At 47.5% G+C, this 26,199-nt stretch overlaps 3 protein-coding genes across 12 annotated transcripts in view; 1 reads left to right on the top strand and 2 right to left on the bottom strand.

Moving 5' to 3' along the window:
• The window catches only part of MBD5 (methyl-CpG binding domain protein 5), a 123,926-nt gene extending 122,032 nt beyond the window's left edge, over positions 1 to 1,894 (bottom strand). For 5 of the 8 annotated variants that reach the window (XM_069861654.1, XM_069861658.1, XM_069861657.1 and 2 more), the window contains exon 1: positions 1,506 to 1,894. The gene's annotated coding sequence lies outside the window, so the exon portion shown is untranslated. The remainder of the gene's footprint in view (positions 1 to 1,505) is intronic. The other 3 variants (XM_069861660.1, XM_069861662.1, XM_069861661.1) reach the window with 2 other exon arrangements.
• A 688-nt stretch (positions 1,895 to 2,582) lies between these two features.
• Positions 2,583 to 14,848, top strand: ORC4 (origin recognition complex subunit 4). 2 transcript variants are annotated; one of them, XM_069861696.1, is made up of 14 exons: positions 2,583 to 2,636; positions 4,298 to 4,369; positions 5,601 to 5,677; positions 5,866 to 5,956; positions 7,588 to 7,663; positions 8,042 to 8,127; positions 8,888 to 8,936; positions 9,445 to 9,596; positions 11,137 to 11,310; positions 11,670 to 11,756; positions 13,244 to 13,352; positions 14,138 to 14,233; positions 14,318 to 14,385; positions 14,535 to 14,848. In XM_069861696.1, exons 1-14 carry the CDS (start codon positions 2,607 to 2,609, stop codon positions 14,721 to 14,723), a joined length of 1,356 nt encoding a protein of 451 aa, XP_069717797.1. In that variant the 5' UTR covers positions 2,583 to 2,606; the 3' UTR covers positions 14,724 to 14,848. The 2 variants fall into 2 exon arrangements, with proteins under 2 accessions (XP_069717797.1, XP_069717798.1); XM_069861697.1 differs by lacking the exon at positions 2,583 to 2,636 and adding an exon at positions 3,803 to 3,829.
• Positions 14,849 to 15,216: 368 nt separating this feature from the next.
• ACVR2A (activin A receptor type 2A) overlaps positions 15,217 to 26,199 on the bottom strand; it is a 62,866-nt gene continuing 51,883 nt past the window's right edge. For both annotated transcript variants that reach the window (XM_069861686.1, XM_069861687.1), the window contains 7 exons: positions 25,615 to 25,758; positions 24,035 to 24,178; positions 22,949 to 23,094; positions 21,769 to 21,883; positions 20,753 to 20,891; positions 19,108 to 19,238; positions 15,217 to 18,618 (listed from right to left, as the gene is read on the bottom strand). In XM_069861686.1, the coding sequence (XP_069717787.1) occupies positions 18,424 to 18,618; positions 19,108 to 19,238; positions 20,753 to 20,891; positions 21,769 to 21,883; positions 22,949 to 23,094; positions 24,035 to 24,178; positions 25,615 to 25,758 (1,014 nt within the window). In that variant the 3' untranslated portion in view covers positions 15,217 to 18,423. The remainder of the gene's footprint in view (positions 18,619 to 19,107; positions 19,239 to 20,752; positions 20,892 to 21,768; positions 21,884 to 22,948; positions 23,095 to 24,034; positions 24,179 to 25,614; positions 25,759 to 26,199) is intronic.

The raw sequence follows: 26,199 nt of genomic DNA, 5'->3' as shown, positions 1-26,199 counted from the left end.
CTGGCTGCCCTACTCCCCTGATCCCCCTCAAACCCCACACTTATCTCTGCGCCCCCCCAGTAAACAACTTTGTCACCCTGACCCCCCTGCACTCAACACAAACCCCTCAAGTTAAACAGCCAGACAGCCCTGCTCCCCCCTGACACCCCCAAACCTCTGCACTCACCTAAGGAGCCCCCCTCCTCGAGGTAAGCAACCCGGCAAGCTCTGCTCCCCGTGACTCCCCCAGCACCGCACTCACCTCAGAGCTCCTGGCAAAGTTAACAGCCAGGCAGCCCCCTTCCTCGACCCGCCTGAGCCCCCCAGATCCCACACTCATCCCAGTGCCCCCCCCGCCCCCAGAGATAAACAACCAGGCAGCTCCGCACCCCCCGACCCCCCAAACCTCGCACTCCCCTCAGGGCCGCCCCCCCAAGCTAAATAACCTGGCAGCCCTGAAATCCCTCCCAACCCCCTTGACCCCCTGAACCCCCATATTCATCACAGACTTCCCCCCCCAAGGTAAAAAACTAGGCTGCCTCGTTTCTCCTCACCCCCAACCCCTCAAATCCAACTCTAATTCCAGCCCCCCTGCTAAAGTAAATAACTGGGTTGCCCTGACTCCCCCCCCGAAGCCCTCTGAGCCCCCCCAAATCCAACACTCATCTCAGACCCCCCCACTCTGTAAATAACCAGCTGCCCCTCCAACCCCAAACTCATCTTAGGGCACCTCCAAAGTAAACAACCGAGCAGCTCTAACTCCTCCTCGCCCCTCCTGACCCCCCAATCCCACCCTCATCCCAGTCCCCCCCACCAGGTAAATTTTGGGGCAGCCCTGACCCCCTAAACCTCGCAACCATTTCAGAGCCCTCCGGGGGAGCCCGGGAGTGACTGAATACCAGCCCCCCCCCCCCCTTGCTCCCCTCCCTTAAAGATAAAAAAAAAAGGCAGCCCCGTCCCCCCCCAAATCCCATGCACATCTCAGGGCCCCCCCACGGTAAACAACTGGGCAGCTCCGCACCCCCAAAACCGCCGTGACCCCCCCAAATCCCCCACCAAAGGTAATCGTATAGCCCCCAAACCCCGTACTCATTTCAGCCCCCCCACCCCCCCAAAGTAAACAACCGAGGGGCTCCCTTCTCCCCCAGACCCAACGCTCACCCCACCTCCGCGAAAGTAACCGGCCGGCCAGCCCCGTCCCCCCCACCAAAACCCGCACTCGCCTCGGAGCCCCCCGAGATAAACAGCCAGGTACCTCCGCTCCCCCCGACCCCCCCAAATCCAACACTCATTCCAGGCTCCAAGTGTCGCGTTTTCGCTCCCCCCGACCCCCGCGACCCCCCCAAAAGTAACTAACCAGGCAGCCCCGTTCCGCGAAAAGCCCGCACTCATCCCCGGGTCCCCCCCAAGGTAAACAAGGGGGAGCTCCGCTCTCCCCCAAGACCCCCCCAAATCCCACACCCGCCCCATCCCATCCCCCCCCCGAAAGGCAACCAGCCGCGCAGCCCCGCTCGCCCCGCACTCACCTCAGGGCCCCCCGGGCTCCCGGCCGGCCCCGGAGCGGCGCAGGCGGAGCCGCACACAAAGGGTAATAAAGGGGGAGGAGGAGGAGGAGGAGGAGGGGGCGCGGGGGCTGCCCGGCCGCTCCCCCGCCGGGCGCCGCTCTCCCTGCGCCGAGAGGGACGGGGATGGAGCGAGAAGGGAGGGGGGTGAAACTCCTCGGGGGGGAGCGGGGGGAGGGTAAAGTCGGGGCGCCCCGCAGCGGCTCCCCCGGCCCGTTCAAGGGGTGCGAATCCCGGGCCCCGCCGGCGCCGCCGCCCCCCCCCTCATCGTCCTCGGCCGCGGCCGCTCGGGCTGCTGGGGCTCCGGCGCTGCCGGGGGAGGGCGAGGGGAGGCGGGCACCGCGCATGCGCCCCGGGGGAGCGCGGAGGGGGGGGGGGGGGGCAGGGACGGCGCCTTCCCACAGCGCCGCGCGCGCCGCCGCACCCGGAAGCGCACGGAGGCGGCCGGAAGGAAGTGACGGAGAGGGGCGGAAGTGAGGGGGGGGAGGAAAAGGAGAACGAGGAGAAGGATGGGAGGGGGGGTACGACGCGGAACGGCGCGCGGTCACGTGACGGGCGCGGGGGCTGACGGGAGCGCGAGGGGAGCGTGAGGTCACGTGACGGGCGCGGGGGCTGCTAGGAGCGCGCGGGGCGGGGCGCGGTCACGTGACGGGCGTGGGGCAGCTAGGGGCGGGGCGCGGTCACGTGACGGGCGTGGGGGTGCTAGGGGTGTGGCCGGTCACGTGACGGACGCGCGGGCTGCTGAGCGGGTGCGGCGAGGGCCGGGGGGGGCGGCGCTGTCACGTGAGCGGCGCGGGGGCTTCTGGGAATGAGGGGGGGTGGCGGCGGCGCGCTCAGGTGAGAGAGCGGATGGGCGCGGAGGGGGGGGGTGTCCGGTCACGTGACGGGCGCGTGGGCTGGCGGGAGCGCGCGGGGCAGGGCGCGGCGCATTGGGGCGGGGGGAGCGCGTGGGGGTGGGGGCGGGTGAAGCGCGCGTGTCACGTGAGAGCCGCGAGGGCTGCTGGGAGCGCGCGGGGCGGGGCGCGCGCTCGGGTGGGGGGCGTGGTCACGTGGCGCGCGCGGGGCATGCCGGGAGCGCGGCGCGCGCCGCCTCGGGTGAGGGGATGGCGGGAACGGCGGCGGGGGCCGGGCGGCCTCGGGCTGTGGCAGAGAAGGGGAGGGGAGGCACCTTGGTCCCGTCCTGCCTCGGGGAGTGCGAGAGAAGGGAGCAGGAGTCCCCCTTAGGCAGCCCTGAGGAGAAGGGCTGGGGTGCTGAAGGAGGAGAAGCTCAGAGTGGGCTGGAAATGAGCGCTCGCAGCCCAGCGGCCACCCGTGTCCTGGGCTGCATCCAGAGCAGAGGGACCAGCAGGGAGGGAGGGGATCCTGCCCCTCTGCTCCGCTGTGAGAGACCCACCTGGAGCCCTGTGGCCAGTTCTGGAGTCCTCAGCACAGGGAGGACATGGAGCTGTGGGAGTGAGTCTAGAGGAGGCCACGGAGATGAGGCCAGGCTGAGAGGGTTGGGGTGGTTCAACCTAGAGAAGAGAAGGCTCTTGGGAGACCTCAGAGCAGCTTCTAGTGCTGAAAGTGGCTCCAGGAAAGCTGGGCAGGGGCTTTTTGTAAAGGCATGAAGTGATGGGATGAGGAGAGGTGGCTTTAACTTGGGAGCAGGAAGGTTTAGAGTAGGCAGTAGGAAGAAATTCTTTATGCTGAGGGTGGCGAGGCCCTGGCCCAGGTTGCCCAGAGCAGGGGTGGCAGCCCCATCCCTGGAGGGGTTCAAGGCCAGGTTGGATGGGGCTTGGAGCCCCTGATCCAGTGGGAGGTATCCCTGCCCATGGCAAGGTGTGAAACTGGATGATCTTTAAGGTCCCTTCTACCCCACACCCTTCCATGGTTAAAGACAGCGTAAAGAAACAAATTGACAGTTCATCAGAGGATATGGTGTTGAAAAGTTACTTGTTACTGTAACTTGAAGAGCCTTGGTTTGTTCGTTTGCGGTGTTGTCTGTGAAGTGTAAATGTATGAACCTCACCATTGTGGAGAGGAGGGAGCTGGGCTCTTCTCCCAAGGGACAGGGGACAGGACGAGAAGGAATGGCCTCAAGCTCCGCCAGGGCCGGTTTAGGCTGAACATTAGGAAGAAATTTTTCACAGAAAGGGTCATTGGGCACTGGCAGAGGCTGCCCAGGGAGGGGGTTGAGTCCCCTTCCCTGGAGGGGTTTAAGGGACGGGTGGACAAGTTGCTGAGGGACATGTGTTAGTGATTGATGGGAACGGTTGGACTCGATGATATGATGGGTCTTTTCCAACCAGGTGAGTCTATGATTCTATGATTGTTGTGTGAGATCAGTTTATGTGTAGCTGTGATGTCTCGGTGAAATTTGGCAGGTCCCTCAGGCTTGTGAACGTCATTGTAGTCATGATGAGCTTGCTGGGTAAACTTGGATGGAAACTTCAGGAAAAGTTTTCATATAACTAGCATTAGGTGCTGTTTGTGCTGTGTTGAAAGGCATTTGGAGAGTGCTGTTCAGAAGTGCTATCTAAACATGGATTTCATCTAATCAGGAATTAATTAAAAGTGCTTCAGTTCTGTTTTTCTTACTAGTCGTGTGATCTGTTTCTTCATCAGTTAAGAAACAACCTTCATCACAACTTAAACTCTTACACATGAGCTGGTCTCTTGTGCTAAATTTAGTTTGCTAATAGCTAAGTTTCTGACTCACACAACCATTTGGTCAGCTGAGTAATTGAGTGTAACTTTTGTATCTCTCTTATTTAAAGGTGAAAACTTCTGCAATGAGTAAGCGTAGGTCAAAAGAGACCACGGCAGGAAGTGCAGAATGCATTTTGCAGGTGAGTGATGTCTTTATTATCTTACTTTGGTTTTCAGGTTTGAAACTTCCCATCATCTGCCATCCCTGTCATTCCATAGTTCATTAGGCCAGTTGAAAAGGCTCATGGATACTCGGTGCAGTTCCTGGGGCTGTGAATGATTTTTATATTTATGACCTGTATTTCTTTCAGCTTCTCACCTGATGTTTGCTTGCTTCATGAGTTACAGTAGCAATCTACTTTCTGGAGTCTTAATTAAAATGGTAAAGGATGGCCTTGTAGTTTTACAGATGTTTGTGGCAACAGATTTGCATAAAGCTGTTTTTATCTAATCAGATTCTTCAGGTTTGGAGGGTAAATCAGAATCTAGGTGGGTTTTTTTTTTTTTAACAGTCTGGGTCAGGCAGGACAGCAGCTGCCAAGTGGGTTTGCAGTCTGTTTTTTTTCTTTAAGCTTTCGTCTTCTGTTTTCTCAGTGTGGCTCCTTAAAAACAGTGATGCATCTTGTAATGAATTGCCTATGGTTCAGTGATTTTTTGTATATTAATATCTTTCTTTTTTTGCCTGTAAAATCCCTTTATAGGAGGAAAACCTTTTCACTTCTGGGTGGGCGATGCTGATGGTTCATTAAAACAGAATAAACTTGCAGATTAAATCAGTATTGCTTTAGTAGAAGAAAAAGTAACTGAGAGTCAAGTATACAAGCTCATCTATTAAAGAGAATCCTTTAATGAAGCAGAATTATTAGGAAAATAGATTTTTATTGTTCTTCTGCCCATTACATGGAGTACTTCACAAAGAAGCATCTGCATGTATTTATTTTTAAGTGGAAGCCACTTATAGCAGATGGTTATAATTCCATCATAAATTATAGGGGGTGACAAGTATAGCATTCCTTTGGGGGCGAAGGAAAGAAGCTGTAGCAAAAGGGAACAAAGACGGGTATTGCTATCATTGGATTGAGATTTCCTTTTTCTGGTTTTTCTGATATACAGGCTCTGTTAAATATTCTTCTCCTGCGACTTTGTTCTTACTTTCAAGACCTGGTATTATTGATGGCAGTTGGAGGTTATGTGTGACAGAGTAATTGTAACACCACAGAAATGTTGGACTGGATGATCTCAGAGGTCTTTTCCAACCTTAATGATTCTCTGTGTTTATTTCTCTGTGATTTTACCGCAGTCATTCCATTCTTGGCACGTTCTGGTGTTTGAAGCACTGAACGTTCTTTCTGTTTTGTGTTACATCCGTAGGTGCAAAAGCTTTTACGTGAAAGATTCTGTCACCATCGTGCTCCTGGAAAACTCTTTGGAATTGAATATCAAGCCAGGTGAGTGAGCAGGCTCGGGTACTGAGTAATTTCTGCATTAAACACAGTAGAAAAAATAATCAAGTGAAGTCAGAATGTTGAAATTTATCAAGTTTTCTCTCATGTTATAAAGATTCTTTGAATTTGCAATAGATTCAGCAATTGTTGCCCGGTTTGAAGATTTTAACCTATTGCTGTTGTCAACACAGACACCTGCTGGAGCTGCTGAAACGAACTATAATTCACGGAGAAAGCAATTCTGCCCTCCTTATTGGACCCCGAGGATCAGGAAAGACTGTGGTATAAACATGTATTAAAAGTGTAAATGAGGTCAGGTACTGAAATCCTGGGAGCTCTAGAATAGAATTTTTCATCTCTGCCTGTTTTTAAAGAGAGAATTGCCAATTGCTTACATAGAATATCAAAACATACCAGGACTTCCTGTGAGCTGATTCTGTTGAGTAACAATACGGAGAGACTGGTTTCCTAACAGTCTTCTGAACTGTTTCAAATGCTGCATTCCTAGTGGTTTTGTAGCACAGAACGTGCTTCATGTGCAGCTGACAAAACCGTGTACCTGTCCATCTTCCCCATGGTTTACAGAAATATGCCTGGTTCTGAAATTCTTTCCTTGTCTTCCCCAGGTTTCATGGCACACTACAGGTCCCCAGACCGTGTCACATGGAAATAATGTTATCAGAACAAGTTGCAGTTGTCATTCAGTGATCTGACTACATCATAGATTCTGCCCTCTTTCAGCATTTCTGCTATTGTAGTTCTGTAATGGCTTTTGCCCAGAGGAGTTCATCTTTGTAGCTAAAGCCACATGGTGCTTGCTCCTTAAAAGTTAACTTGGTGATGAGTCTCCTCTGTAAAAATGGCTGAAAAGGCTTCCAGAAACTGTAGACTAAGGGGGGTGTATTTCAACATTGCTGGAGAGGATGGTATCTTAATCCTCTTCTAAATGTATTGGAGAATGGTGGTACCTGAATGGCCAGGAGACAGAATATCATGTGGCAATTATAGTTTGTAAGTGTAGGGTTTGTATTGCAAAAGAACATTTTTTATTTGAGGCATGTGAAGGGATAACATCTAAAGTGTTATGTACCTTAAGATTGTGCAAACACTTAAATCTTTTATGTAGACATAAGTTTATAACGTGAGGGGTTCAAGGCCAGGTTGGATGGGGCTTGGAGCCCCTGATCAGTGGGAGGTGTCCCTGCCCGTGACACTGGGTGGGCTTTGAGGTCCCTTCCAACCCAAACCGTTCTATGATGCTGTGTTTACATAGACATGAACGCGAGCTGTGATTTTTCATCAAAATCAAAGTAGCAGCAAGTGAAGGAAAAGTTAACATTTCATTTCCTTGCACATATTTTAGTAGAACTTCCTTATGACTTTTACCAAGAACAATTTCTTGATGCTTTGTTAATTCAGGCCCCATAGTTGTTGAAGCAGTAGTTGTTGCAATTAAGTACAATTTAATTTTGTCTGCGCTTAACTTCAGTAGGTAAAGAATAAGGATAGAGTCTTTAAAGATTTAAAGCAAAGATTTTTGCTCTATGTCATCAAACAAAGCCAAATACTATGCAAATTCAGGGGGCAAATTCTCTTTCATCTCGAACTCAGAAAGATTTTTTTTAAGGGAAAGGCCCTAGATATTACCCAAAAAAGGAATGAATAAGATACTAGAGTTATTTTTGTATTTCTTCCCCTGCTAATTCAGCAGAACAAACAAATGTCAACGCTATGATTGTGGTAGTGAACTTGAAGTCGTTGTTTTAGTAGTTTAGTCTCGAGAATACTCAAAAGTGTTGTTACCTAATGAAACTGCATATACTGTTCCCTATCAGAAAACATCAATTTGTACACTTTTCTTACTGTTAATACATTGATCTTCTTCTAAAGAAGTGATGGTTTTTCTTCCCTAGTTGTTAAATCATGCCTTAAATCAGCTAAAGGGAATGAAACAAGTTAGAGGGAACCTCTTGGAAGTTCATCTGAATGGCAAGTAACACAGTATTACCCAAATGTCATGTTATATCCAGTTGCTGTATGTGCTGAGGAAAAATTCTGGCTTCGGCCGTGGTAATCTGGGCACAGTTACGGGCATGTTTGTCTGTAAGCTCCAAAAGACCTTTCTATCTCTACATAAAGAGGAATTTTCTGCTTCTAATGACTTTTCAAAATGTTAAAAATCTAGTTGTGACAGAATTGTTTTAAGTAACTTCTCATTGCATGTGGAAAATTGCTGTCTGGTCACAGCTTATGAAATGGCTGGAGCTTTGTAACTTTGTGAGGCTGGAGATGGAGGGTGGATAAGTTTCTGGTGGCTGTAGTGAAGGAGAAGCACCAGTTCTTCATGAAAAATACATTTTCTTTCAGGGCTCCTGCAGACCAATGATAAAGTGGCCCTGAAGGAGATCACAAGGCAGCTGCAGCTGGAAAATGTGGTTGGGGATAAAGTTTTTGTAAGTATGAACTTTATTGTATTCTTTGCTTATCTTTCACCATCAAATCCCTTGGGTTGCACACGGGCATGGAAACGTACTGATTTGCAGGAATGTCCGTACTTCCATCCATCGAAACTTTTCCTTTCTAAGCTTCTGCACTCGCGTTCAGAGAGTTGATTGGCTTTTCTGCCTTCTTCAATAGGGCTTGTGGTCTTTGATTATAACTATTTCCCATCTCACAACTCGTGCACTTCAGAGCATGTAAATGTGTTTGTAAATGAAGCAGGATGGCCATAGCAGTTCGTTGTTTTCAATCATGAATGTTTGATCCTTTCTTCTATCTAATAAAGTTGCAAATTTAAAAACTGCATCCTGATCATTCTCTGTGGAACACGTTAGGTGGCAGCTTTTGCATGTGTGTAGATGGAAAATGAGTCTAGAGTAGCTGTGTAAGGAAGGGTAAAGCTACTGGTAGATTTAGCTTGTTGCAGGCATTCTTCTGATCACTGATTTTTGCCTGTCTGAGGCAATCGGTTTGGGGCTTTGGAACTGGATAAACATGTATCCTTGTCGAGTTGACTGTCAGTTTTCTTGTCCTGAAGAGGCTATGATTATACAACATGAAGTAGCATGTAGGATTTTTGATTATGCACTGGGTTTGAGAGCAGGGTTTTAGGAAGAAATGGGCTTTTTACATGCCTGAACTCCAGGTAGTAGTTACACAGTTCAGAGAGTAACATTTAAAATCTATTTTTAAACTTTTTTTCTCTTCTCCTAGGGCAGTTTTGCTGAAAATCTTGCATTCCTTCTTGAAGCGTTAAGGAAAGGTAAGCACTGGTCTGAATCAAACTGTATGTGTTTGTCACTTGATGGAAAAGTCAGCATGTGCAGGTTTCTTCATCTACCTGTACAAGTAGTATGAAGAAATCTACCCCTAGAGTGTTTCATGGTTACACAATGAGGTAGAAAATACATAAAACTAACCAAACACACACCTAACGAAACTGATGCTTGCATGTGATGGTCAGCAATAAAGGACAGATTCTTTTATCCACATTGAAGCTATTAAAAACAGTGATTTTTTTTAAAAAAAAAATTGAAGACGTTTGTCTTCCCTTGCAACCAGAAGTTGTGCTTGCAGAACACTACAAACCTTACTGATTTTTCAGTGTATTTCCTTTTCACTGCTGTAGCTGTCCGCACATGGAACAGGGGCTTGGTGATGAGCTAAAAAGAAACTATGTGAATCTTTAAAACTGGAAAATGTGAAAGTTGTAGAAATGGAAGGCTGGTGATGATGGTGTTCCATGCTAACTTTCACAACTGCTGTCTCAGGAGATCGGACCAGCAGTTGTCCAGTCCTGTTTGTACTGGATGAATTTGACTTGTTTGTTCATCACAAGAACCAGGCGCTGATCTACAACCTCTTTGATGTGTCCCAGTCTGCACAGACTCCGGTGACGGTGATTGGACTGACGTGTAGACACGTAAGAAACCTGCTTTCTTGCTCCAAGTTTTCAGGTGTTTTAGAGACTTCAGTCTTGGTTGTAGTGTTTTCTTTTCTCTTCTGGAACCTCGCTTCATTTACTAAGAGATTTTTCTCAATTACCTAGTTTTCCGACTTTTGAATTGGGAAGTGGAGTAGGCAATAAAAAGAATAATCGTTTGTACTGAGAGCACACTTAGATGACTAAACTGCAAAGCCTTCAGTTTTTCTGCTGGAGGGTCAGGTTTACATTGCTGAGGAGACACAAGGCTGCTGTCCTGTATTATGGCAGAAGAGCTGTATCAATCCACGTGGCTGTTTGATCTGACGGTTTTGTTCACTCTTTGGAGAGGCCCCTGGGCATTTCCGTTTCTCGGTCCCCAGTTGGTAAGAACAGAGCTGTATTAACCTGCAGTGTTTAAATCGTTGTTCCGAGGACAAGAGATTTTTTAACATGATTGCTTCAATTAGGCACTTTTACTATAGAATTAGCACCTTCAAAACGGATTTAGGATCCATGGTAAAGCTACTGTGAGTTTTACAGTGATGTTGTAGGGAGCTGTGGACACATTATGTGTGTCCTGTGAAATAATTACTGTCTAACGCTATGAAAGCTGTTAGTTTGTAAAAAATTTTACTGTTTTTCTCAGTAAACTGGGTTGGTGTTAGAGAAAACAGAGTTATGGCAAGGAAGAAGAGTTAAAATCCTTAAGTGAAGCCTGAACCTGCTGTTGGTTTGGTTTAGGTGATATTTAGCTGGGCAAATTTCTGGAAGCTAATAGAATAGTTAATAGCTGATTTAATGAATCAGTCTTTCATTTTGCTTTGTGATTCCCTGGCTTTTCTGTCCTCGACACCCATGGTTTAGAGCCATCATCACCTATGGTTTACGTTTTTGAATATAACTAAACATCGAGGCTGTATTTAGAGTGTGGTTGTAGCTTTGCTTCTTCTTTTTTTTTTTTAAATCACTGGTCCTTGTTGCATGTGAATGCCTAATCAAAAGGAGTCTGTATGTTGCACTGTTGGCTCTGTTTACTCTTTCCCCTCTCGTTTTGGTGAGGAGTTTCAGTATTTTTAAAGCCTTTTCATAGTGCGAATGAAAACACCAAAACCCCAACACACAACAAACCCTTAAAACTCAAAAAGTCTCCCCCAGAACTGGAAATGAAGAGCGCAATCGTTCGGTCCCGCTGTGAGGCAGAGGAATGGTGCTGTCTCTGTCTGGATGAGTGAATCCCACAGCTTGTTTCTGGTAGCACTTCAGGCACTGCGATACTCCCATAATCTACAGAGAAATGTTGCTGGGTACCCAAGCAACTAATTATCTTGTGTGATGTAGAGCATCGTGTGGCTGGGTAAATGGCTGGTCCTGAGGCATTTCCAGATGCATCAGTTAGAATAATTAGCAATTTTTAAATAGAAAATTTAATAATTCTTAGCTTTTCAACAGGATTTACTTTGATGTTTTCTCTTGTAGTTGTTACTTTAGCAAAGAATGCATTGAATGCATCTGCTTTTTAATTTTTTTTCTTTACAAGGACACGCTGGAGCTCCTGGAGAAGAGAGTGAAATCAAGATTCTCACACCGACAAATATATTTGGTGAATTCCTCTGATTTTAAACAGTACCTTAAGATATTCAAAGAACAGCTTTCTCTTCCTCCTGAATTTCCTGATGAGCCTTTTGCACAAAAATGGAATAGTAACGTCCAGGTATTTATACTTGCTTTTCACAAGCTCTTTATGCTTGGTTTTTAGTAGAACTCTGCAAGTAAGACCGGTTTATAGGTGTAAAGCCATTACCTAAGATAAGTGTTTCCTTTTGCTGCTTGAGCCTGATGTGGAGTAAATCAAATCATGGTTAGGGAATCTTTGCATATTGAATTTGGAGATAAATTTATAACTGCCACAAAAAAATACCAGAAAGTGAAGTTTAGGTGTGAAGACTTGTATTGTCAAGTGTAAGCTGAGCTCTTTCTGACAGTGGGCTAAGTGATATTGTTGTTGTTATTTAAGGTGAGCATGAAATGATTTGCTGAGATGATTAAAATATCACTTAATTTTTTTTTTAGCATCTCTCAGAGGATAAAGCTGTGCAAGACATGCTGCAGGACCTTTTCAATTACACCAAAGATCTGCGCTCGCTTCAGTTGCTGTTGGTTTGTATTTGGATATATAATATTGTCTTGATTCACATCACCCTGTAAACAACACTCGTGTTTTTCAAGCCAGTTATCTGAGCTGTGACCAGGGCAGTGGTAGCATCTCCATCCCTGGAGGGGCTCAGAGAGCGTGTGGAGGTGGCGCCCAGGGAAGGGGTTTAGCAGGCTGGGGTGGGGCTGGGCTGATGTTTAGACTGGATGAGCTTAGAGGCCTTTTCCAACCCTAATGATTCTGTGATTAATTGCCCTGCAGAATAGTTTTTTCCTTAATTTTGAAACTCTCTAGGAGTGCTGTGCGAGCAGCTTGGTGGTGTTGGTGAAAATTGGAGCTATTCTTGCTCATTACCTGCTTTTTGGCAGCAAGAAGTTGATTTCCACAACCAACTATTTTTAAATTACATTTAGCACTCCCGTCACTTTGTGTTTTCAGATCAACACGTGGGATTTCCAGGGACACTTAGTGTCTGTTTCACGCTGCAGTACCCTAAACGGTGCTGTGAAAACCTTGAAAAGCTTGGAAGAACTGAACAACCTAGGGGTTTTAGTGATTTTTTTTCAGAAGTATTAACAGATGGGTCATAGCTGCGCTGGTAGAATCATGTTTTGGTTTTGGTAAATGTTCTTTCTCTGGGGCTGCTCTCCCGTGGGTGACTTTGTGCCCCTGACTGTGTGTTTGCCTCTGAACCTGGAAAACCAGAGGATGCTCCGTGTGATGCAGCTACTTGTTCCTCACAGGGTGCACTGGCCCCAGAGCAGGTGGGGCAGTGACTTACAAGAGAGATTGCTGTGTTTCCTCTGCTTCTTCCCATTTTCCATGTCTGTTGGTGACTTGGGGCTGTTGTTTCCCACCATTTCTCCTCTCCATGAGCATTAAACTACAGATTATTTGCCAGGCAGACAGTTAAAGCCCTCAAGAGCAAGTGAAGGTCACTGCAGAGCACCTGCTGCTGTGTGAGGGCCTGAGGATATCAGTGGCTCTGGAAGAGCAGCAGAAGGGGTCACTTAACTAGTTTTTATCTCACCTCTGTTTCTCACTCACTTTCTGTGACAGGTAGTTAAAGATTGTTACCTTGCAGCTAGGTGAGACTTGGGGAAATGCTCTGAAGGGGTAACTTGTGTTTTGTAAGCCGAGAGGGACCTTCAGCTGCTGCCTTAGCGCTTCCAGTGGCACCGTAGCTCATTCAGAATGATTGTAAGAAACTTACAGCAATTGCTTAAGTGTGCTTATCCACTGAAGTTAATATAAACAAGTTAATGAGCGTTCATCTCCTCTGGTGAAGAGGCTTTAAACTTTTAAGCCTGGAAAACCTTCCCAGCAAAATGTGGTTGTAGCTATTTACAAGCTTTTTTTGGTATGAGCCTGCATAGGGTTTACTTATTAACGTTTCCAGTAGGTGATTCCGGCCTCTGCATTCCATCTCTGACTAGAAACTATGTCTGGTAATGAGTAATTACCTGAAAAATGTCTTCTGCTTTATTTTTAGATGCTTGCTCTAAGTACCATCACGGTGCGTCACCCACTGATCACGGCAGCAGACATCCAGGAGGCCAGCAAGCAGTACCGCGTGGACTCAAAAGCCAATATTGTACACGGTGAGGCTCAGCGCTTGCCCCCAGGCATTTCTGAGCAGCGTGGAACGTGTCATATCCCTGAAATCCTTCTGGCGTCGCGTCCCCTGCTGGTGTGAGCTGCACAGGGAACGCATCCACTGCGGAGGCTGCTCCCTGCTGATTTGCAGTCACGCACGGGTGGGTATAACAGTACTAAATAAAGCAGGAATTGGGGTACGGAAGAGCTGATATAAATCCCTCCACCTTCTTCATGGCTCTGAGGTTTCACAGGCTTTGGTTTGGCCTTGAGCCTGTGATTCTCTGAGTCTCTTTGGTTCTGTGGAGCCAAGTCCCGCTTCTTTGGCTTTGAGTGGTGAATCACCCGCCCCCTCAAGCTCTGGTTTCAGGGGGTGCTGTGCAGCGGCACTGAGGGGGAGCTGCTCAGAGTTCTTTGTTGCGCTGTCCGATCTGCAGTGATGGGTTTTCTTTATCCTTACATTTCTGGCTTTGTGATGGGAGCAGCCAATTTCATAGAATCACCAGGTTGGAAGAGACCCCCTGGATCACCGAGTCCCACAATTCCTATCAGCCGCTCAACCTTCCCCCTCAACACCTCATCCATTTCTTAACATTCTTGCTTCAAATATCCAGAAAGCAAACTTCGCCTTCCCTAACCTCCCCAGGGCTGGGAGCTTTTCCATTAGGAGGCGCAGGGCACAGGTGAGGCCTGCAGCACAGAAAAACAGAGGAGTAAAACCAGTCTGTGAACTGCCCGTGTTTGTGATCTGCTTCCCAGGAATAGCGAGAGCTCTTGTCTTTCCCGCTAGGTCTGTCTGTCCTGGAAATCTGCCTGGTCATAGCTATGAAGCACTTAAACGAAGTGTATGAAGGAGAACCGTTTAACTTCCAGATGGTTTACAATGGTGAGAGAAAGGCCTGAACTTTACAAACACCAAATCATTTCTTTTCCCCTCACTAACTTTTCTTTTTCCCTGTTACCAATCCAGAATTCCAGAAGTTCATACAGAGGAAGGCGCATTGTATGTACAACTTTGAGAAGCCGGTTGTCATGAAGGTAAAGCCCCAAACGGGATTATTTTCTTGCGAGGTGTTTAGCTGCTGGTGGGTTTTCCTGCTGGATGGGGGTGAGCTGGGACACGCAGCCCTGGATCCACATTGACGTCATCCTCCAGTTCCCGAGTGCTTTTTTGCTTTTGTTTTTAGGCGTTTGAACACCTCATCCAACTGGAACTGGTAAAGCCGATCGAGAGGCCGTCGGTACGAGCGCAGAGGGAGTACGTCCTCATGAAGCTGCTCTTGGACAGCAACCAAATCATGGAGGCTCTGCAGCTCTACCCCAACTGCCCCACGGACGTCAAGCAGTGGGCAGAGTCCTCGCTCAGCTGGCTCTGACCTTCCCTTCTCCCTTGCCACACCGGAGCTTCTGGAGTAACCCGGGAGCTCCAGGAGACGCGATGTTTACGTGCAGCAGGGTGTTTGCGTCAATAAATGTTTGGAAGCAGCTCGCTTCGCTGATCCATCTGGGATTTTCTTTTTCCAGGAGCTCGCTGCTGCAGTTACCATCCACTGCCTGTGAACTTGAGTCACTGAAACCGCTTCACTTCAGCGTTTCTCAGGCCGCTATAGCTGCTGGCTTGGAGGGGCTGGGATCAGGGATCACAGATCCAGATTAAAGCTCAGACTTGATGTACTTTTTCTTCAGATCTGACTTTGCGCAGAACATTTACCTCATCAAACCTTTAATGCCAGGGAGCCCGAGTTTTACCGTACAACCCACCTTCTGCGCGGCTTCTCCAGCTGTTCCCTCCGTAGGAGCCGAGGTTTATCCCGGCAGGGAACGCCGACCTCGCCCGGCGGCGCCATCCGGAAAGAGGCAGAGGCCAGGCAGAGTAGTCACATTTTTTTATTGTAACGTTTTCAGGGCGAGGGGAGCGCGTATACATTTGTATTTGTACAATATTTAACAATCACTTGATTGAGGGCGTGGGGGGTTGGTTGGTTTCGGGTACTCGCAGGAAAGCAGGGGCTACCCTCAGACAGTAGTTACAGCGACTGTGCCCAGCACGGACAGAGAGGGGCGGCCAAGGAATCGCTCACCCAACCGTGAGAGGTAACGAAACCAATAGAAAGGGCATAAAAACAGAAAACGAAGGGAGAAAAAAGAACAACAAAAAAAAAAGAAGGGGGGGAAAAGTACTGCTGGTTGAGTATCTGAGGTAAATGATGTTCTGTCAGGGATGCTATGGAATCGCTTTGCCTGGGAACACGCGCTGCAGCTTTCGGCACTTCGTACCGGGTGCTGCCGAGAGAAGTGAATGAGTTAAAAAAGAGAAGCTGGAAAAAATGAAGGGTGTGACCCTCCTAATCTATCAAGCGCCAGTCTGACCAGGAGAGGCGGCGGTAGCACCAGGTTACGGTTCAGCGCTCTGAAAGTGCCAATTTGGGAGTGACACCAGCTTCCTAAAACCTCCCCGGGCACAGTCTGAGAGCCCCCACGAAGGACGGAGCGAGGTCACAGCCTCAACCCCTGTGAGGCAGCGTCCCCGTGTGGGAAGAACAAAGTCAGGATGGGAGATGGAAACTTCTTCCCCTCTAATAACACGTAAGCGCTAACCCCGGGCTCACGGCTCTGTCCTGCGGCTGGTGTGCAGCCAGCCCTGCAGGAGCTGGTGCAGAACGTGAGGAGCCAGCGCTTGGAGACCCTCCCGAGCTGGGACCACAGCGCCACGGGACACGGACGCATTTCCAGCAGCCGCTGGCTCTGTGACAGCTCCCACATCAACTGCTCCAGGGGGCAAACGGACACCGGCACGGAAATGCCCCGTGAGCAGGGTTGGACCGAGCAGCTCTGGGTACAAGCGCTACCAGTGAAATGGCACTGAGATGACGAACATCCTCTCTGCGGTGACACTAAATTACGCTGTTAAACAACGGGGAACTTGGAGTAGTTCAGTACTAAAACAATCAGAGATCCCCCAAGGCAGCTTTAAAATCCAAAGGGAGTTCTCTCAGCTCTCCCGCCACGAGGCCCGGGGATGGGATGGTGTCACAGCCCAGGCCTGGGCCAGAGCCCGAGTGACACACCACGAACTCCGCTGCCTTCTCTCTGTTTTCTCTAGCAAAAGGGCTAAAACTCCCTGGGAGCAGAGAGGTGTTCGGCAAAGTGCAAACACTCCTGTTTGTTCAGCACTTGGCAGCTCCGCTCCTGTCCTGCTGTGTGCGCAAAACATCCCTGGATTAAAAATGGAAACAAAATGATGGTGTCAATCAAAAGAGCAGCCACGTGCAAGATGTTTTTCTTCACATGGCACCGAGGGCCTGCACAGCGGGGACCTGAAACCTTGGGCTCCAACATGATGGACACGGGGCCTTCCCTCCCGTCCCTGACCCGTAGCGTCTCCCGTTGCTCCCAGAGACTAACCCCGCGCACACGTGGCTGCACTGATCAGCTGAAAGAGAACACTCACAGGGAGCCACCAACTGCAATGCTAACAGCTTCCTTCAAAAGACAGCGAGTGTGAGCTGAGAGAACAGCAAACAGCACCACGGCACATCACGCTCTAGGAGCTGGTGCCCGTCCCACGCGCCAGAGGGGGAAAGCATCTATTTTACCTGGAAGTTTGCGTGAAGGGCTGAATAAACCGAGTGAAGCAGTTACTTGCGAGGAGCCCTTCGGCACCTGCCTGCCTGTGATCTCGCTCTAGGGCCTGGATTTCCTGAAGTCTGAGAGCTGGAGTTGTGAAAGCGATTCCCATGTTTTCCCTCGCTTCTGGACACCGGTATTCGTTACCTCTAAACCATCATTGCATATTTTACATTGTAAGCGTAACCGACTTATCCCTGAAATTTGTAAAAGCGTTGATCGTCTGAAATCACGGCTGGAATTTTCCATCCGACTCCAGGATGGAGCCACGTCCTTGCGTCGCGCCGGCACCGAGCTTTGAGCAGAGGGAAGCTGCGAATCTCGAAGCGGAGAAATGAGGAATGGGGGGTGACTGAGCTTCCTGAGGTGATCCTGAAGCAGGGACGCAGAGCCCACTGCGCACAGAAACAGAAAGGGGCGAGGCGGACCTCTTCACAAACATAAATAGAAAAAAAAAGACGTCTTTAACAAAAAAGAACAAGGATTCAGAGCTTTCCAGTGTCACAGCTCACAGAAAATTAAACAAAGTCATGCGTAAGGTTTCAAATACTCCTCAGACACAGCAAACCTAAATAGTATCCCGTTAAATAAATGGATGACAGATTCCGGGGAATGGAGGGAAGAGAAAAGCTTTGAACTAAAACGGGAAGGGAAATGTTGTTTCGATAAACAGCATTTTTTGTTTTATACACAACAAGCCGGTACAAGAAAAGGCTAAAAACACTGCTTGAGGAATGGCCGTCGACAGTTGGCATGAAGCATAGCTTAACCCTTCTTAAATAACACAGTGACTTTGAAATACATCATTTACAAAACACGGATCGATTTATTATTCCAATTAGTGTTGTCAATCTCATAATTTAGCAGAGGTGGAGCTGAGGTATCCTTGTTGAGGGAGGTTAGGTAATACTTGGAAGCCTCTTTGCTAGATCCCACTCGATTACTTTTGTTTATGTACACCGAACAGCAGCACACTGAACATTCACAAGCTGTGTCATATTGGCATTACAATAGTCATCTTTATAAACAACGGCAAATGCAATAAAAACAAAAGTTACCCTTTTTTTGTCTTTTTAGATCGGAAATGAAATGTTTTGATTTAAAAAAAATACCAGTAGTTCATGTAAGGAATTAGTCTCTTCCGACAGGGATTAACAAATCTGCTGTCAGTTTTTAAAACGCCGCGTTAGCCGCCGCAGGTCCGTGTTCTGCATTTCAGCTCCTCGACGGCACCGAGTGGCCTCTCGGTCTTCAGGTGGCAGCAGGGAATGCGAAAAGTCTCACGGATCCACGTTGGGGAGGGGGAAATAAAGGCGAGACACCTGTGGCCGATGTTCCGGAGACTTACCGTCCTGTCCCAGCGGAACCAGGAATGCCGACAGCAGCCCCGGGCGCGTTAGCAGCTCCAGCGAAGAGTCCTGGCGGTCAGTGACGTGACCAGTGCAACTATCATAGACTGGATTCTTTGGGAGGAAAGTCAACGTTTGTCACCATCGTGACCACCGTCACAATGTCCTCTGTCGTTATAATGTTAGTTAGTTTTTGCATCTGAATAATCCGTTCTTCTACGCAGCCCGCCGACAGCCTGGCCTCCGCGTCGTGATCCCAGCACTCCTCTATCGTCTCGCACAGCATCGCCATCCCCTGCGAGCAAACAAAGCCAGGTGAAAAATCACCAGCACATCCCCTCTGTGGAAAAAAACAGGGCTAGGAATAAGCAGTGGCGTTTCCACAAGCCGCTTGCCACAGGCCAGACCATGAGAGCAGGCGATTCCTCCCTAACCGATCTCAGAAATTCCTCGTGTGACACTGCTTACCCTATGTTATTCCATTCAGGTTTTGCCCACACTGCAGTAAATCAAGACCGAAATGACTTAAAGAAATGGAACGCAGGCACTTTAACTCTCTAGAATCATTTCTTTCACCAAAAAAGTGAAAAAAATCCTTCACTTTCAACTCAGTCGAGAGAAAACACGTTAAGATCGGAAACATAATAGTTAACAGCCCATATAATTCTTAGAAGAATTATTACTTAAGTTCTTCCTAGAAGATGGTTTTATGAACACAACACGGGGCTGACAACCTAAAACTCGAGTCCCGACCAAACTTCAAAGAACTTGGGTTGCTACTCACAGCGTGTTTCTGCCAGCACTCTCGTAAAACGGGTCTCTTCTTTTTATGAACCACAACTTCCTGCATGTCTTCGAGGGAGGGATGCTGCCCAATTTCTTCTTCAAATGGCAACATGTACTCATCTACTGGGCCTGCAGAGAGAAAGATACATTAAAACACAAATTTTGCTTTAAAAAAGGGAAAAAACAGACGGGTTTCTTGGAACTGAAATCCAGAATCAGAATTTTAGGGAGCAGCTTCCTTTCTGTTGCCATTAAACTGCCAGATAAGCAGCAAGCAGAGACGAGCAGTTATTTTGGCAGCAGGGGAGCTGCAGAGCCTCGGCTCTCCCGCATGTGGCTGCCGGGAGCAACTCTCGCCCGGCTCCCTCGCAGCCGAAAACTTCAGCGCACAAGGGCGGAGGGAGATGGAGCCAGAGCGTCTCCCGCCTCCTCCAACAAGTGATAGTTTTGAGAAGATTAATCACCTTCTTCCAAGGCTGCTGCCTCTCCCATGACCACGCAGGCACCCAACAGCCACGTGTGAATGTTTCTAGTCCCACATACGCTGCGGGAGATGAGCCTGCAATAGCACCTGCCGCTTCCCTGCGATGGAAGGTGTTTCCCCCTCCATTCCGCATGAGAGGGAAGGCCTTGAGTTGCGCCAGAACAGGTTTAGATAATGGGATTTCCTAATTGGATATTGGGAAAGACCTCCTCACTCACAAAGCGGTGAAGCCCTGGAGAGGCTGCCCAGGGCAGTGTGGGAGGCCCCATCCCCGGAGGGGTAGCTTAAAAATCAGAGCCAGTGGTTTCCTCTGAGAAAAACCACCATGATGGACCATAGCTGACCCGGTATCAGGCACAGATTGCTCAGACATTATTGTGCCTTCAGTCTCTAAGCTATCAACAATTACTTAGAAGTTCTGAGATCTACGAGCTGAACCCGTGTTACGTTAGTGACAAGAACGAGAGAGGGCAGGGAAGCACTGAGCTCCCTGGGCTGAACCAGCAGCAGACACGTTGGTGTCTCGTGGCAGAGCCTTGCGGAGGCACCGAGGAGCTGCTCCTCGCGACTCGGGATGGGGAAGGGTCTCGCATGGGCTTCTGAGCGGCTCTAACTGCATCAACGCTCTTTGTAATAAATTATATGTCAACACATATAAATCCTTCCTGTCTTTTTAGCCGTGGATATCCTTACTGCTCCGGGAACAGATCTCTGATGCTAATAAGAGTCCAGGCACATTCCCCACAGGCAATGGTGTCTCCACAGGTGCTGGGGAATCTCTTGGTTACCAAGTTTAAGGTGATCTGAACTTCTGTTTACGAAAAGGAGCAGCACTAAGATCAGCTGGTTGGCTCCGAGACTACTGGGATGAACTCCGAAGTCAGACAGACTAGGCTGAGCACTCCTGCAGGAATTCTCTCTGCCTCACCACGACCAGCAGGAGAAATGCAGGGGTGTCCATCTAACAGAAAATGTACTTGGGATGCCAAACCCTGAAGGGACTGAAGTGACTTAGGGATGTTGCTGTTTCAATCCTTCCCCACAGGGCTGCACCCTCACGCAGTTTCACCGCACACGTAACCCACTGGCCAATTCTTGCTTTAAATCCACCTCTCACGAGTTTGGTTCAGTGCTCGCTCAGATCAAACATGTTGCTTACCATCTGCGGCAGTGCAGCGCGACGCCAGCTCCCAGAGGACCAGTCCCATGGCGTACATATCTATCCTTAAAAACGCATCCCTTTGGAAGTTTATAGCACCTTCTAGTACCTCAGGAGCCATGTACCTTCGCGTGCCGACCTTGGAAGAAAGGAAAACACAAACATGTACGCTAGGAACCAACGTGACCACAGTCACCACTGTGGCTGGGGCCGGTTACAACACTCTAGAGCAGTGCTGTGTTCTGCCAACGGTTCAAAATAGCCATAGTTTTCCTCACTTAGGACTAAATCTTGGAAGCATCTTCTATTCTTATATCCAACTTGTAATTATACAGACCGGGCCCTATAAGGGATGCGTACAAAGCAGGAAAACCTGAATGCATTTTAAAATAACCATTTGCATAACATTCAACATATTTGTCACCACCATTCCTTATTTTAGTCCAGATTAGAGAAGGCCGCTATTCTTAATTTTTCATGTCAGAAGAATGATGACAGCTTCACATAAACATGCTGGTGTTTCAGCCTGTGACAGGAGCAGCAATAACAAAACTGAAGGAGAACCTGCTAGCAAGGTGCCACTTATATTGAGAAATTTAAAGGAAATCATACAAAACTGGCCATTAAATGAAAGTGTTGGGGATCTCCATTCTTTCTGACCACATTCAGTAAGGAAATTATCTCATCTGGATAAATCAGAGCGTACACGATGTCTGAACAAGATCTGCTCCACTGTCCAAGCCAAAGCCCTGGGGCTGTTTGGTCTGGAGAAGAGGAGGCTGAGGGGAGACCTCATCGCTCTCTGTGGCTCCTGGAGAGGAGGCTTTGATCTGTGATTGCCTAACGGACTGTTGCACTTTTAGCCTGGGAGAAGCAAGCACACGTTGCCATCTTCCTTAAAGGTCACCATAAAGGGCTGAGGATACCGTACCCTGCGCTTGAAGGAAGCCTCAGCCATCGATTTCCATTCACATGCAGTTAATGGTTGTATCATTTGTGCGTAAACTGGTATTTACCTGTCCGTGTGTATCTCCCGCAGACTTTCCAGCCTCAAACTTTAAAGCTAGACCGAAATCGGCAATGCAAGCTGTCAGGTTGTTCTTCAGCAGCACATTCTTGCTTTTGATGTCCCTGTCAAGCGAAGGAAAACAACATTAGAAATCTAGAACATGAAATACTGCACGATGCTCTAAGGAAAAAGTAAATAGATATAACAGTGAACAGTATATGGACTGCTGCTTTATCATCATCTTGTCTTTCACATTATAAACAACAACAAAATAATAATAAAACCTAAGAGTGCACTTGGATGCCTTTATTCTTATGGAAATACGGGAGACCACAACTGAAATTGCCATTTTGTGCTTAGTTTTAAAATGTCTACGGATTTATAAGCCTGGGTGATATAGAAATAGAATAAAAATGTTGTTACAGCATCCTTTAATTGCAACGACATTTTGCTTGTGTAAATAATAGGAAACAAAACACTTTGCAAAATGAATCGTGACTGTTCCTAACAAGGAGACGCATCGTTTCCTGCGGAAACAAAGGATAATGGACTCGATCCAGGGATTCCCATCTGTCCTGTGCGTTCCTCTGTCCCTCCCTCATTTTACCACCAGTCAAGCCGTTCTGCTCATGATATTCCAAGTTCTGCAGAACCTCTATTTCTCTCACTCTAGCTTTTATTCTGGTTCCCACTATCATTTCAGCTCCCTATTTTTACACCTACCTCCCTTAAAAACCCAGCAACTACACTCCTAACAGGCTACCTACAGCAAGTGTTTCTCCGAGGGCACTTGATATTCCTCAGTGTCACACGCACAAGTGTTCAAGTTGTTTCCAACAGCTGTAACACTGATTATTTCACTACTGCACTGGGGACTTAAATAATTACTGTATAAAAAAGAACTTATGATGTCAACCACAACCACCACACAGTCCTGCAAGCCATCAGCTTGATTTTTGCTTAAAGCAGATTTTTCTTGATAACTCTGGAAGGGAGATATCAGAGTAATTCACAGAATCACAGAATCACAGAATAACCAGGTTGGAAGAGACCCACCGGATCATCGAGTCCAACCGTTCCCATCAAACACTAATTCTTTGAATGCTTCCCACCCCTCCACATTTCATACCTGCTAGCTTGAAGTTAAGCGTTAGCAATGGCCTGGGAATACATCCCAGGTACTGTACCTGTGGGAGATGGCAGGTTTGTGTCCATCCTTCAGCCCCGGGATGTCCTCGTGCAGGTAAGCCAAGCCCCTGGCCATTGTCTGAGCGATGTGACACAGCTCATTCCAAGAAACCACGTTAGCCTTGAGGAAGTCCGTTAACGAACCCTGCACAGCAAAAACCAAACCCAAGGATGAGATCAGTTTCCTTCTCATCTACTCGAAAGAACACTCCGTAACTGCCTCCAACAACAAACACAATATGTCTGCCTTTCTTTGTTTTCTGATGGACCACGAAATTACACGTGAACATACACAATCAAGTGCTAGTTTCTTGGCATCACCTCTAGGCAATGGATAGAGCCAAGATGTCTTTAAACATCACAACAACCCACACTGAGTGGCACATTCACCATGAACTGGCCTCAACCATCGGTGTCAGAAACGGAAGCTAGACTTAAGGTATCTACGTTCCTCATAAAGACAACCCCGCTTTCACAAGGGTGATTTATCATCTTCCAGGCACAGGAAATTACAGGGCAGATTCAGCTTCAAGAATCCTGCTGAGCTGGGTTTGTATTTTCCATCAGGTGTCTCAGACGCCACGTTTCCAACAGCAACAGGGTTTTCAGACAAAAACAAACAAAAAAGTGGCAAGAACCTTTCAGGAAGGCACACGACTTGGATATTATCTTCTTGATCATGAAAATAAAGTAGATCAATTAAAGAAGATTGGTTAAAAAATGGATCATGAAGATCAATTAAAAAATTTTAAAAAGTTGGGACAATTTTAGTCTTCTGCCTCATGGAGTTTAATTGAGGCAGATTTAGATGGGGGACACTCAAAAATACACATTCTAAAAACACAAAAGAGGAGTAAATGTGTTAGTTTCCTAAAACAACTTCTCTGTTAGGTGCAGACTGATGACAACTTCTCAGCTGGCTGAAAATAAATAAATTTATATCAAACGAAGAGAAGCTCAGAATAAGCAAAAACTACTTTAATTCCTTAACTGTCTGAAGTTCACCTTTGTGATGAATTTCTGTGGATGTTCTTCCTCTACTGTAATGATGGAAGAAAGGAAACCATGCTGAGAACCAAGCGTACCTTCTCATGAAAGGCCGTGATTAACCAGAGATCAACGTCGATGCTGGTGCCTCGCTTCTCCGCCCCAATGAACTGCAGAATGTTGTCGTGCTTCATTCCAGGTAAGCTGTAAATCTCATACTCATTCTGCCACGACTGCTTGTCCTGTAAACACAAACGCATTGTTAACACCGCGATAATGAGAATGAGAGGCACTCTCCCTGACAAGAGTTTCCTCCTATAACCCGCCGGGCATTTGTACGTGACCTGCTGAAGTCACCAAAACCTGTTTTTAGCTTGGCAAGACGGGATTTGTTTGCATTAATAATGACGTTTGTGCTACAAACTACTGACCTAACATATACAGAAGTATGAAAACCTCTTTCTTTGCGTATACGCATCCACATATAGTGGCAATTTGCCTGAAAGACCTTAGAGTTGTTGTAAAGGAACATCAGCATTGAGAAAACATCAACTATCACAGCTACGAACCATGGAAACACAGAGCTGTAGGTTAGCACTGGAGTCAAATCATTACGATTGCTTTAGTCTTAAAAGCATGGTTCAGTTTTTATATTTTATTAATCCCATGAAGCATTTGAAATAGGTTTTCCTTAATTAAAAATAATGAACAAAGTCTCTGATTTAATTTACGTTGTGCTGATGGCTGAAACCAGCATCAATACATTTCTCCTAGAAGGCTAAGAAATTGCAGTATTTACTCAGCCCCTTAACTAGACTGGATCTTAAAATTATGAGCACAATCTGCTCTAAAACATGGCGTTTGGAGGGTACTTGCTGGGATTTCAATATCATTTCACTTAACTGAGGCATATTTAGTTGGAACAATCACCTCACGTGTTTCCATTTCAGGACAGCTCTTCCCAGTACAATTTAATTTGAAAAATATTAACAGATTCTCCACAACCAATGGGGAGATGTGAGAGCTGCTTAAAACCACACAAGCCAAACACCTATTTTTATGACCAGAAGTATACAAATTGCACAGTTTATTTCAATAACAAATATTTGCTGTGTTAAAATTCTTATTTTAATTGAATAAAACAGCCCCTCTGCTATGAGGACAAGCTGAAAGAGTTGGGGTTGTTCAGCCTGGAGAAGAGAAGGCTCCAGGGAGACCTTAGAGCAGCTTCCAGTACTGAAAGGGGCTCCAGGAGAGCTGGGAAGGGACTTTTTCCAAGGGCCTGGAGTGATAGGATGAGGGGGAATGGCTTTAAATTGGAAGGGGGAAGATTTAGGTTAGACGCTAAGAAGAAATGCTTCACGCTGAGGGTGGGGAGGCCCTGGCCCAGGCTGCCCAGAGCAGGGGTGGCTGCCCCATCCCTGGAGGGGTTCAAGGCCAGGCTGGATGGGGCTTGGAGCCCCTGATCCAGTGGGAGGTGTCTCTGCCCATGGCAGGGGTGGGACTGGATGGGCTTTGAGGTCCCTTCCAACTCAAACCATTCCATGATTCTATATACTAGACATATTTCAGTATACACTGAAAATTCTCTAAATTAAAGCCTCTTATCATGACCAGAAAAGGTGCTTTAACATCACCATATTGCAAGCAACACTGAACAGTGAGAACTTCTGCATACCTGGATAGGGAATATTTTGACCGCAACATACTCGTTCAGTAGCTGGGCTTTCCACACACACCCAAACCTTCCCCTGGCCTTGATCTCCAGTAACTGCAACGGCTTCAGACCCATCAAGGGGGAGGGCGGTGGCGGTCCAGGATCCTGAAATCAGGTTAAAAACATGAATTAGTTTTGCTCTTACGTATGGCATCTTTGATGACAGCACTAGAAGTCAAAGCTTGTAAACCGAAAGAGACTTAGTATCATAAACTCAGCTCCCTGGAAATAAATTCCCCCAGACAAACCAGAAACAGAACAGCAACCTTGCTCCACAGGAGAGACACGAGATGTAAAACATGCTCAGAATTGATGTGCAAGCAACAGCAAGACAACCGTTATGGTAGGAAACTGCCTAACCAGGTGTAAAAGCACAGCCAGAGTTTGAGAATAAAGATAATCAAGCTTTACTTGTTACTTTAAGTGACAGAATTAAAATGAGCACCTTTGATACAAAAGAGGTTTTGTTTGTTGGCCGTAGGTGTGGCCTGTTTAATCCTTTAGTTCAAGGCCAGATGATTGACTCCGCACAGCCACAAAGTACGA

This window comes from Phaenicophaeus curvirostris, chromosome 7 (assembly GCF_032191515.1).
Source record: "Phaenicophaeus curvirostris isolate KB17595 chromosome 7, BPBGC_Pcur_1.0, whole genome shotgun sequence".
In the NCBI taxonomy this organism is placed as follows: domain Eukaryota; kingdom Metazoa; phylum Chordata; class Aves; order Cuculiformes; family Cuculidae; genus Phaenicophaeus; species Phaenicophaeus curvirostris.
This window is presented reverse-complemented; position numbering and strand designations above follow the sequence as displayed.

What these genes read in the sequence shown, in the direction of transcription:
- ORC4 (XM_069861696.1), top strand. Translation starts at nt 2,607, where the DNA reads ATGCCGGGAGCGCGGCGCGCGCCGCCTCGG. An exon ending in GGAATTGAATATCAAGCCAG is followed by an intron (nt 5,678 to 5,865) that starts GTGAGTGAGCAG and finishes TTGTCAACACAG; the next exon opens with ACACCTGCTGGAGCTGCTGA. An exon ending in TCTTGAAGCGTTAAGGAAAG is followed by an intron (nt 8,937 to 9,444) that starts GTAAGCACTGGT and finishes CTGCTGTCTCAG; the next exon opens with GAGATCGGACCAGCAGTTGT.